This window comes from Setaria italica, chromosome IX (genome assembly GCF_000263155.2).
Source record: "Setaria italica strain Yugu1 chromosome IX, Setaria_italica_v2.0, whole genome shotgun sequence".
Lineage (NCBI taxonomy): Eukaryota > Viridiplantae > Streptophyta > Magnoliopsida > Poales > Poaceae > Setaria > Setaria italica.
In genome coordinates this window covers 46,159,018-46,171,398 of record NC_028458.1, presented here as the reverse complement: position 1 = coordinate 46,171,398, position 12,381 = coordinate 46,159,018, and the positions used below count along the sequence as shown (strand labels likewise).

General features: G+C 44.9%; 1 protein-coding gene across 1 annotated transcript; it reads left to right on the top strand.

The window, feature by feature from the left end:
* The first annotated feature begins 8,708 nt into the window (after positions 1-8,708).
* On the top strand, positions 8,709-12,381 carry LOC101783107. Its single transcript, XM_004984291.4, has 9 exons — positions 8,709-9,026; positions 9,099-9,179; positions 9,995-10,084; positions 10,211-10,377; positions 11,186-11,255; positions 11,538-11,617; positions 11,695-11,757; positions 11,904-11,980; positions 12,071-12,381. The coding sequence occupies exons 1-9, from the start codon at positions 8,742-8,744 to the stop codon at positions 12,169-12,171; spliced, it is 1,014 nt and encodes a 337-aa protein (XP_004984348.1). The 5' UTR covers positions 8,709-8,741; the 3' UTR covers positions 12,172-12,381.

Here is a 12,381-nt window from a genome sequence, read left to right as displayed (position 1 = left end):
TATTTATTTCACCACCCAAAGGTAGCAAGCACTTAACTATTTTCATCTTGATTAACACAGAGAGTTTGTTGCTGAAATTTTAACAGTGAGTTATATAGGTGCAGCAGAGTCTTTGGTAAATTTTTCAGGAGTTTTGATGAAGGACATCTATCTTCCATATTTATCTATTATTTACTCTTGCATAAAAATAAAGGCATGTTCCAACATGTTTCTTACCGTGACCATTATTTTTCCTAGAAAGCATGTTGCATAAGTGATCTAAACCAGGTGGTTTCATATTTTTCTCTGACAGATTCCATTACTTATGCAAAAAGAAATATTTTTCACTAGATTTCAAGGATAAAACTAAAACAGTGACATAAACATATATGCCAGGGTACTAAGTAATTTTCCTAGCACCAGCTCACTGAAATAAACCTATCGGAAGTGGTTTTTCTATTTTACCATTTTTCTATGATTTACAATGCATTTAATGGATTAAACAAGATTTAAAGCCTAAAGAAATATTTGTAATAGTAACATGGCCAGCACCATTTTTCTGCGAAACTACTTATCTCAAGGATTTTAACAAAGTTGGTTTGGCACTTTTATCAATTTTCTACAATTACTTATGCATTTTCAAAGTTTAGGCCATTTAATCCACTTTAAAACAGAAAAGTCACTAGCACATTTACGCTTGGTTTCTTACACTTAGGTCCTTACGCATGTTAAAGCTTCACGGCAGGGCCCCTAGAAAAACTCTAATAAACGCAACTATGCCCTTGCAGCGACCGGCGATAGGTCCGACGAAAACCCGACGATTAACAGCGCAACCGAGGGGAACAAGTACTCAGGTGCGTCTGCATGCTCACCTCGAGCAAGATTGGTGAAGGTGCAGGTGGCAGCGAAGGGTTGTCAGTAGTGAACGGCGAAGAGGGCGGACTCGGGTGGCGGCGGTGAAGTGCTCGGGTGTTCTGGCGTCGGTGAGGTGTCCGGTGGCCAACAGGTGGCAGTGAAAGCTTCGCTTGGTTGTGCGGAGGTGCTGGGCGGAAGGGGGGGCGTCGATGGTGAGGTCTCACGGCGGCAGAGCTTGTAGGGGAGTAAAGGCGCGTGGAGGGGAAGCTCTGGCGGTGTGAAGCCTTTTATGGCCGCGGGTGCGTGCGGGGAAGCGAGGCAAATCCAAGGCGGGCGAGCGACGTGGCCGGAGGCGAGCGGGAGAGGAAAGCTAGGCGGCGGGTGAGTGACCGGCGACGTTGAGTGGCGGAAGGAGATGCGGGTCGCGGGGTGATCTTGCGGCCATTGGGTGCGAGTGATTGCAAGCGCAAAGAAGCAGCTTTGCCGGGCGGATTGATTGGCGAAGATGATGCCCGAGTTGTCGTGTCAAACGTTGGCGTTGGGCGGAGGGCGTCGGCTGGTAGGCGGCGACGTCATGGCGGAGGGAGGAGCTCGCGGGATAGGGCGGAGGGGATCATTTGTCAAGGGGAGGATAGGCTCACGCGGTCACTGGTCAGGAGGGGCACCGTTGGGTCTTGTTGCGACCGCGGGTTGGGCATGGCGAGCTCGCCGGTGGGGAAGAGGCACGCGGCGGCGGCAAGTTGGAGCATGTGGCGCGTGCTCTGGCGAAAAGGGTGTGACGTGGTTCAGGTGAAGGGGTGATGTTTGGGTAGGGTTTATTTGAAAATTTCCAACTAAACTTGAAATTTGGCCTTTCTATGATTTGTTGGTCACAGATCAGGATTCAACTTCTACAAAAGGGTTGGGTCCAAAATCGAGCTAGATTTGAATTTATAAAGTCTCAAAGTTTGGTGGAACGCACGAATTTCAGATTTGGGCTGATTTGCAGTCTGGGCTGATTTCATGAATTTGGCTGATTTTGGCTTGAAATTTGAAGGGCTTAGGTTGGGAATTTGACCAGAGGCTTTTTGATGAAGTTGTTTTATGAACATAGATCTCAAACTTCTATAAATGGTTTTACTTAAGTTCTATTCAAGTTTTGTGAGTAAATTGTATTCCAAGATACACACTTGAACTGTTTTCAGACTCGGCACCATTTTGCAATTTTGAGCTGAGTTGACTGTTTTGGTCGACTTTGACCCAAGTTTTGAAGGGTTTTTGTTGAGATTTGACCCTGGGTCAAATAAGTAAAATATAAATAGACTTGTAGTACTCAAACTTTTATAAAGTGTCTAGATAAATGTTAGTATAAATTTTGTGAGAAAAAGGACTGCCAAGTTGAGGAAACTTTCACTGGTTCAGACTTGAGTCTTAAGTGCTGTTTTTGCTGAGTTGGAGAGTTAAGCTCAGTTTGGCCTAAAATTCGAGCAGATTCTAAATTGATTTAGTTCAAGCTCTAATTGTCAAACTTGTTCTTCTAAGTTTACCCTAAAACTTTTGTAAAATCTCTACCCTAAGATCTGGTCTATAATTTGAAATAAAAGCTAGTAAAGTACTCTACTCAACCCTGTTTTTAGGACTTAGCAGTTTTTGGATTGAGTTGATTTGCCTCTGAATTTAAATCTAGTTTTTGAACCTCTTTCTCTCCAAATCACTCAAAGTGATAACAATAAAAGTTGTTGGAAAGGAAAATTTCTACAACTATTAGATTGACAAAAATTCAAGTTCCTATATAAAATTTCAAGTTTTAAAATTGACCCAAATTAAGCTCTAAAAGGGCAATTTGGACCTTTCATGTGCTAATTGAGTGCCTAAACTTCCTATCCAAGATTAATCAAAGCTAAATCAGCTAGGGTTGTCACAATAGTAAAATATCACCTTGGAACCACAAATAATCTGAAATAAGTTAGCCTTGGGTAGCTTATTTCAGATTATTCGTGATTATTCGTGTTCCTAAAGTGATCTTTTATCCTACTACTCTTGGACCATAATGCAGCTTATATAATTTAGGACTGAAACAAACAGACCCTAAATAGAATATTCAATATATATACACGTGAGTTTCGTATAATTAGATTAGACAAGCATAACAGAAGAGGTACAACGAGGCCGAGGTGAAAAGCCTAGATCGATCATTGCAGGCTAATAAGCAAAACAATATGCATGGTGGACGCCGGAAGCGCATTGTTACGCGACTAACGGGCGTGTCCTGCATGAACGAGACGTGCTGGCGGCTGCTAGGTCAGCTCACCGAGAGCACCGGCGCTCTTGGTTGCTGGTGTCTAGTGATTTTGCTACGTGTGGTTAAATTTTCTTTTCACGTGTTTGCAACCATGGAATGCGTGTACAGTTCAACAGTGCGGCTGCGTGCGGCTCACTTTGTAGTGCTACCCAGGCCATAACATATCAAGGCCCGTTATTAAGAACCTACGGTGTATTTTTGGGCCAAAGTATGGGTTCAGTAAATAAGTTTTTTTGAAGCAGTTTCAAGCCACAGAAAGTTGAACCTGACCATTGAAGTAACATGCCGCGCATACACGATTTGCGGTTTCAGTTTCATATGGTAAATTCCTTGGAACCAATACTTTCACCCAGAAATGTATTCATTCCCACCCCTGATTACAAGCTCAGGTTCCAAAATAGAGAGTACAAAACCAAGCAAGCTTTACACTGACTAGGAAGTTACTAACTAGAGAGCTAACAGGGACTACTGACTATTCCTTACACCAAAGATTCACAAGAGATATCCCACCACAAAACACACTTTATGCCCTCTACTATCTTCAGTAGACACTTCCTTCTTGATTTAGAAGACCTTGCATTGGAATTTTGAGATTTTTCATGCACTTGAAGCACCAGCTCCTGGTCTCTCACCTGTAGAGGTTTCTCCCAGTGCTACAGAAAAACACATATATTCAGCAAACTGAGGAATCATGTTGCCATCAAGAACATTTTTCTAAGAAACAACAATATGCAACTGTCAAGGGTAAGCAAACAGCTCTAGTTTATTATCCACAGCTCCATCAGAAAAACAAATTCACATATGCACAACATTGATGGATATGAGAGCATCACCCTTCAATTAGAATAGACAACATCATTCACATTTCTGTGCTATTAAAGTAACACTGCCAGACTAATATCTAGAGTTGATTTCCTTTTCTTGGCCGAGGCTTGAAGGGACTTGGTGATAGTTTTTTTTCCTTTTTCTTTCTTTCTCCTTTTATTTTCTTCTCGTTTTCTACTTCTTTCCTTACAACTTTTTAAATCCAATTATCTGTATATTTATTTATGTATCTCTCTTTGTATTTCCTCTCTAAACCTCATCTAGATATTATTTTTATTCAAATTGTAAATTGTGTTTTTCATAATTCATATCGTCAATTTTTATTTTTATTTTTCTTATAGAATTGGATTTTAGTTTGATTATTTCCAGTGGAACTATTTGTTCGCAGAAGAAAACTAATTTATTCGCGTCATTAACTCATTTGGTGATATAAACTTATTACTTCACTATACGCGCTAACTTACTCGTGATGTGTACATATTTGGTCAGTTCACCCTAACACACTTGACACAATTAAGTCACAGCACAATCCTGAACATTCGTTTCATGCTTCCGCATTTGACAATTAAAGACGAACCATGATTCACCATCAGCACCTGCTGCAAACTTGTACAATTCAGACATAAGCTCGAGTGCAGAATCGCACTGATTGTTCAGGGAACCGAAACACACAGTGGAAAGAAAATTTACGCGGGTCTGTGATAGACACTGATAATCCGCGGCACAGCTTGCAGCATCCCGCAGCGAGGGAGGGAGCCAGAAATCAGAATGCATTTCATCATCCATGATCGATCTGTATACGCCTAGCAGAATTATACTACTGCGGATGTAATCAAGATGAAAATTTATGTAAACTGGAGTCAAACTGATGTAATGTTATTGTGTCCTGACATCATCATCAACTGCACTGAAGCTCCAATGTCAGATTATCTTCACAAGTTGCTCTTCAGTTCCTTAAAAAATCTTCCAAACTCCGTCCGGCATTTCGGTTGGAGCTTCAGTGCAGGTAATGGTGTGACTCCATGACACCGAACTTCACTTGCAGTTGCTGAACTCAGAGAAAACACTCTCAGTTTGCCGAAATTCACTTGCAGTTGCTGAACTCAAGAGTAAACACACTCAGTTTGTAGTCACCTACTTCTACTCCGTAAGACCATAACGCAAGAAAGGAGTCGACTGGAGCTTCAGAAATCAGAACTCTCCACTGTGCTTGGGCATGCCGCACGCACCATGCCCAGCATCCAGCAGGCAGGAGCAGCCATGAAGCGCCGCGTATCCAGGGCTCCAAGCTTCCGAATGATACGTCGGTCTCGACGCTCGTCTCCGGCCTTGGCGGCGTCCATCCAGCGTAGCCTCCCTGTCGCCTCCGCGGAAGCCGACCTTGAGGGGCGAGGAGCAGAAGGTGTTCTGTTCTCCATCCGATCAAGGGGAGGCGGAGGCCCGCTGGTTCGCCATCAACGCCGGCTGCCGGCCGCTGCCGGCCGCCGCCGGCGGGAGGGAGGGGAAGGTCTTGCAAATTACCCCTCAATCTGTTACATAAAACCCCTGATTTGGATCGCGATTAACAGTCGCGATCCAATTATTGTCAATAACCTCCCTATTGGATCGCGATTAATAGTCGCGATCCAAATATTTACATAAAACTCCCCAACTCGGATGACAGTTTTCCAAATTGGTCCCTTGTTTGCGACAGCTGTTCCTCGTTGGATCTGTCACGGCGAATCGGCGGTGGCTTTCGCGGCCGGCGGCGGAATGGATTCGCCGGAGATCCGTGCCTGCACCTTCTCGTGCTCCTCCGCCGGATTCTGTATCATCTGCGCCGTCGTCAACTTCTCCTTCCCTGGATGTTGAGCTTCCCTCCGAGCCTGCCGCCGTCTGGGTGTTGACCGGACCATGGCAGGTCGACTGGAATCACGTCGACTCCGCTAGCAGAACGCGACGCATTCCCCAGCACGACCGATTCCGGCTGCCACGGCGAGTGGCCGATGACTTGGCCTGACGCCCATTGACGCCTGGTACTCGCACCAGGGCGTGATGGTTCACCTGCAGTGCACGGCCGTGGTCAAGGAACAAGTGCAGCGCTTGCTGATTAGTTCAGTTGTCAAGAAGCTACTCGTAGCGTCATGATCGATCAGAGTATCTCTTCTCCGAACCGATTTGTTGTGATCCTTTTTGTTTGTAAAGAACGGATAGTCCTTTAGCTGTGCATGGTATAATCAGAAGAATCTGAACTCTGAATGTTGTCGATGCAGTAGTAAAAATTACTGAATCCAGAAGCAAGATGGCACGAAAGATGGCGGCCTTTAATGGCGGATTGATCTTGCTTTCAGAAGAACCGTAAGGCGTAGGCTAGGAATCAGCCGCAGCTGGTGATTCAGAACCCTCTCGACTGAGCTTGGGCGCGCGCCATGACCAGCAGCAGCGGTGTTGAGGCCGTTCACCAGCTGCCAGGCCAGCCGCACGGCCCAAAGGACGAAGCTTGGTCGGAGACGGATGCAGGGTACGGCCGGCCGGAACGGCATGGAGTGGAGGAGGCACTGGCGGCCGGGGACGGCCACAACGCCGGGGAGGGTCGCAAGGAAAGGAACGGCCGGAGCGCGGCGGGGGTGTTGGCAGTTAGCAGGCAGGGGTGGACGGTATTTGAAATACCATCCACCCCCTGGGAACCTACGAGCCGTCCAATCGGACTTGTGCGGCCCAGATTGAGCACAGCTCAGCAGGCTTCTCCCTCGTCAAGCTCTTGACGCCAGAGAGAGTGCGCGCGGGCCAACCGGCGCAGGGGGAGCAGGTCGCCTGCCTGCTCACTTGGTGGGTTCATTGACGACCACGGGCAACTACACCGACGGCAGCCAGTACGCGAAGAACCTCGCCGAGCTTGTCTCCACGCTATCCAGCAGCGCGGCGCCCGCTAGAAACGGCTGGTTCGCCAACGGCAGCGTCGGCACGGCGGCGCGCGACTGGGCGTCGGGCCTCGTCATGTGCAGATGTGCTACGCCGGCTGTGACGCGGCGCGGTGCTAGGACTTTGGACTTCCTCCGGAAGGCGGCCGCCGCTCCCGCTCCCGGCGGCGGGCTCACGGGGCTCTGCCCGCACAGCCGGAACGTCAGCTTCCTCGACTAGTTCGGCGGGTGCCTGTGTGACTCCTCCGGTACGCGGACGCGCCGTTCTTCGATGCCGCCTACACCACCGCCACCGTTTGGCAAGCCAGCAGCGGCTCTGCCTCCGCCCCGATCCCCGCCGCGGACATGGCTAGCATGCATGAACGCGACGCGGTGGCGGCTGCTGAGCCTCCTGGCGAAGACGGCCAGCCCCTGCGGCTCGCGACCGGGAGCCCGGCGTACGCGGGCGCGCGGAACGGCTCGCTGCAGGTGGTGTAGCTACGGTCTGGCGCAGTGCACCGGCGACCTGGCACGTTCCTATGATCCTATGGCGCAGTGCGTATCTTAGGAAATCACGAGAAAATGCTACTTCCTCCGTCCTAAAAAGAATGCAACTCTCGCTTCCCAAGAAGACAATCAATTTTAAATTTGATCAAATTTATACAAAATAGTACTAAAATTTATGGTATAAAATAAATATGAATAGATTAATCATGTAATATATTTTCATACTAAATCTATTTGGAGACGTGGATGTTAGTATTTTTTTATAAATTTAGTTATATTTGAAATTGTTTAACTCCTTGAGAAGCGAGAGTTGTATTCTTTTTGGGACGGAGGGAGTAAAAGAGAGGTATCAATCCTACTTGAAAAAAGATATCAATCCTACCTTGGGTCATGTTGAGCAACAAACTCCAGCAGCAGGACCGCAGGGAGGATAATCGAAAGAAGGATACTGACAAAATAAAATGGCTCCTCGATTGATGCAACAAACTTACAAAATATCATACTACTACTTCCTCGGCATGCTTCCCAAGCGAGGACGAAGGGAGTATAAAGTTCTAGCACTGACACTTAGCACCTGGCATCCTACAACAAGAGATCTATAGTTTAGGCGCGCCGCATACAAAGTTGCCCTTTCACTCAGCGCCGTTGATGGCGTTGAATGTTGCATTTTGTCAAGACTCGAGTCTAATTAGCAAAGTGAATGTGATGGATCATCCTTCATTCTCGGTGGATGATATCTCGAAAATATGGTTGCTAGTTGATTCCGGTCATTTGGAATTTGTAGTAGGAACCTAGTGAAGTTACACATTGATATTTGATAGCCATTGCAAATGATAACTTGCAGCAAATGATAGCCGTTTGGAAGCTTTGCCGTTTGCCGTGCACCATGTAGCCTTCCTTAGCTAGAAATTGGAGAGTATCGAATGTTTGGATGGTCAGCAAGTCTTCCTTAGAGCTCGCGCTAGCATTGATTTTGCTTGCTTCTCCAGGCGAGCAAATTTGGCTCGCCGGCACCGGTCAGGCGAGCAAGACGAGGCAAGATTGCTTCTGAAACCAAACATGACGTGCCCTAAATACTACATTGATCAAGCAAGAGAGAGTGCAGATCGTGGCAGTCCTTCAAATCAAACAAACTTTCCTGTTCACTCCAGCTTATAAGCTGACTGAAAAGCTGAAACGACTGATTTGTTGTGAGAGAAAAACATTGTTTGATAGCTGATAAGCTGCCTGAATAAGCTGAAGCGAACATGCCTAAAGAAAAAAAAAGAATAATGATTGTTGTTAACATAATAGTTGAATTTAATCATATAAAGTCTTTCGAAAAAGAATTTAATCATATAGTCGTTTATATCCTGGCCCACCAAATTTTAAAGCCCATAGTCCATTCGGTTGCCTCTTCTTCCTCAGCCTCACCGATGCCCATGGCCGCCGTTCGTTTTCTCGGCACGGCGCCTGGCTGCCTGGAGAGGGTGGTGGGGCCCACACCGGCCGCCAGTAGCTTGGGCGGCCGCTCCACCTTGCCTATAGGGAGGGTCCGCCCCTACTTCATTCGGTCCGGGCCGTCGCCCGGAGGAGCGGAGAGGAGGGGAGCAAGGGCGGCGAGACCCCCGCGCGCCGCGATGGGCGGCGACCTGTTCGCCCTCGACTTCGACGGCGTCTTATGCGACAGCTGCGGCGAGAGCTCCCTCTCCGCCGTCAAGGTCAACTTCTCCGCCTTGCTTGCTGCGTGCTTGATATGCGAGTAACTGTGTTCGATTTGGTGTCTTTGGCAGGCCGCGAAGGTGAGGTGGCCGTGGGTGTTTGCGAAGGTTGACTCCGCCATGGAGGAGTGGATAGTGGAGCAGATGTACACCGTAAGCCCTTATTGTCCACATGGATTTAGCTACCAGCTAGCACACCCTAGAATTTCAGAGCTCCATTCCATTTAGCATTCGCTCGATTTTTTTTAAAATGAATGTATTAATTAGTTGGAAGTATCTTTTATTGAGATGTGGGAACTAATATGTCTTCCTCTGAGTAGTGAGTAGATTCCGTGTCGCAATGCAGCTTACCACAGCAACAGCAAAGCTGGCCCTGATCTTGCAGCTTACAGCAACAGCTTTAGTTAACAAGAATGTTACAAAAAGAACAGGAAATCTATAGAATGTACAAAAAGAAAATTAGGATGATGGATCATTGAGTTTAGTGGCTCGTAACAGCGTGCACCTTGCTCATCTGGTTGTTTTTTTTCATGTCTTTCAGTGTCCTGTCCTGAACCACTGATTCCCTTTGCTTATTATTGGAAACCCATGAAAGTTGGAAAGTTCATGAAAGTCAACTGGCTCCATAGTTTTTTCACCAAGCAAACAAAGTGATTCCCCCCCTTCATTTGTCTATCCACTATATGAAGTTATCCCATATGTATTGGTAGGAACTTTTGGTCCACACTTGCCTAACATCTGAGCAATCCACATTCTACATCTGCTACAACTACGGAATAAGGATAGTGACCGATGATAATTGACGCTTTCTGTTTTAAAGAATAATGGTGCTATGAATAAATTAAGCTTACCATCCTCATGAAGCATAATAGATATTCTCATATGATTTCATGACAAGTAACCTCGCATTCATCTTCAAAATTTTATTCTTTACAATTTATTACTTAAAATATTTTCCATTATTTCAGCTCCGTCCAGTGGTGGAAACGGGATATGAGAACCTGTTGCTTGTTAGGTTGCTTGTTGAGATCCAGATACCCTCTGTTCGGAAATCATCAGTAAGTTTCATCTGTAGTGTATTCCTGACCAAATATTATCATAATGTCTTAGGTGGTAACAGAATAGGAAAATGACTATAGGCTTCTAGGTTGATTGAATTTTTATATTAATGTGATATTTGCAAGGTTGCAGATGGGCTTAGCATCCAAGAAATATTGGAGAACTGGTTTAAACTGAAGCCCATTCTCATGGACGAGTGGCAAGAAGATAGGGAGTCTTTGGTAGATCTCTTTGGTCGTGTAAGAGATGACTGGATTGAAAATGATTTGTCTGGCTGGATAGGTGCTAACAGGTGACTGATCTATGAAATAATTGGTGTATATTTCTTCTTGGTCTGACCATTATATATTCAAAGAAATTAAGTTAGATCTAACTATAACTTTGTGTTTTACTGTCGATAGTTTGGGACTTGGGAGGTATATACTCCACGGGGAGAACCATCTCTAGATACGCTAGTGTTCTGTCCTCAGTTGAGAGGAACACTTCAAAACTTTCAGAAACACTATCAGGACCAGACCACATGGATGAAATACGGATCATACATTTCTACAGTAGTTCCCTTATACATAGCATGCAAAGATAGTTTGATAAAATAGTAGCAGAGGCCTCACTCTATCTATGTGGGTCTAGGTAGCAAACGACCTTCTAATTTGTATGACTCAATGTGATATATTCATTAGTGGGTATGGCTATTAAATATGTTGGAAAGAAAATTGACCACAAATCCCAAGTTCTTGATTATTGGCTCCATGTTTGCACCCTAGCCCTTTCTGTGCATGTGGGTCTGCATGAGCATGCATGTGCATACATATGTGCTTTACTGTGTGTTATTGGCTCATTGCTTGCTTGTGTGTTTGTCTTACGTGTTAACTTAATTTTATTGCTCTATGTGAAAGTTTTGTTTGACTTCAATGATCACAATTTTATTAGTCTCTTTTGATAGGGCAATATTTTTCCCCACTGTCTCCCTTTTCAGTTTTACAGCCTAATATGCTCGAAAAAGTTGAAGTGATGTAATGACTCCTGAAGTGTCTCATGTTCATTACATATATCGAACAAAGCATATTGTGCAACTCATTGGCAGGTCAATGTGACTGCAGGTTTTATCCTGGAACAGCTGATGCATTAAAGCTTTCAAGCTCTGAAACTTACATAGTCACAACAAAACAGGTTTACCTCCTACATTTCTCTGCTGTGTGACCTAACTTTTCGCGATCTTCTATTTCATTAGTTCATGGTTTCAGTTTCTGTTTAGTTAGATGTTTATGAACAACTGAACTGTTTCAACAAATGATTCTAACAACCATATATAGACTTTAGATATTTTTTATGATGGAGATTTTAGAAATTTGGTTCCAGCTTTTAGTTGGTTCATATTTGTTTTCTCAGTTCTGCTCTGTATGTAATGCAGAATGCTGATCTTCTGCTGATCACTTATTGGTCATCTTTCAGAGTAGATTTGCTGAAGCACTACTGAAAGAATTGGCTGGCATAGATTTTCCCTCTGAAAGGATATATGGCCTTGGCACTGGGTTAGTATGGTGCTTATTATCTTTTCCTTAACTTATCCATGATTTTTCAGTACTGAATCTGTGAGTTCATTCTTCAGTCCGAAGGTAAAAGTTCTCCAGCAGCTGCAGCAGATGCCACAGCACCAAGGTCTAACACTTCAGTAAGTCCATAGTTTGCGTGATTAAATTTTAATACCATATATACTGCATCGCATAAACTAGTTCTGGGCATCCATATGAGATGGATAACAGCAAAATAAGTAAGGGATGATTGTTGTTTCCTTTGTTTTTGTTGTACCTTGAGTAGTTTCATCGAGGACCGACTTGCGACTTTGAATAATGTGATCAAAGAACCTGCGCTGGATAAATGGAACCTCTACCTGGGTGAGTCATGTTTTTCTCACTAACCCTAATGGTTCACTCTTGGTCGAAACTACCTTGTCTTTCTGATGTAATGGGATACCATGTGGGCAGTGACATGGGGATACAACACACAGAAGGAGAGGGAAGAAGCACAAGGCATCTCAAGGATCCAGCTCGTTGATCTCCCAGACTTCGGTAAGAAGCTGAAATAGAAAGCAAATGGTGCTGATTGCCCAAAGTCCATACTGTGCCCTACTTCTGTGATGTACTTGTTTAAGACTTTGTGAGCATGTCCAATATCGGGGCTATATATCTGCAGTGCTCGAAGTTTTTGAGGTTTTATATGATATTTTTTAAACTGTTATGACAATACCAGAATGTTTATTAGAACTAAAAGAAGAATAAATTTGTGTTATGAACCA

Coding starts and splice junctions, on each gene's coding strand:
- LOC101783107 (XM_004984291.4), top strand. CDS start 8,742: ATGCCCATGGCCGCCGTTCGTTTTCTCGGCACGGCGCCTGGCTGCCTG. Junction 9,027..9,098: donor GCTCCCTCTCCGCCGTCAAG/GTCAACTTCTCC, acceptor TGTCTTTGGCAG/GCCGCGAAGGTGAGGTGGCC. Junction 11,981..12,070: donor TAAATGGAACCTCTACCTGG/GTGAGTCATGTT, acceptor CCATGTGGGCAG/TGACATGGGGATACAACACA.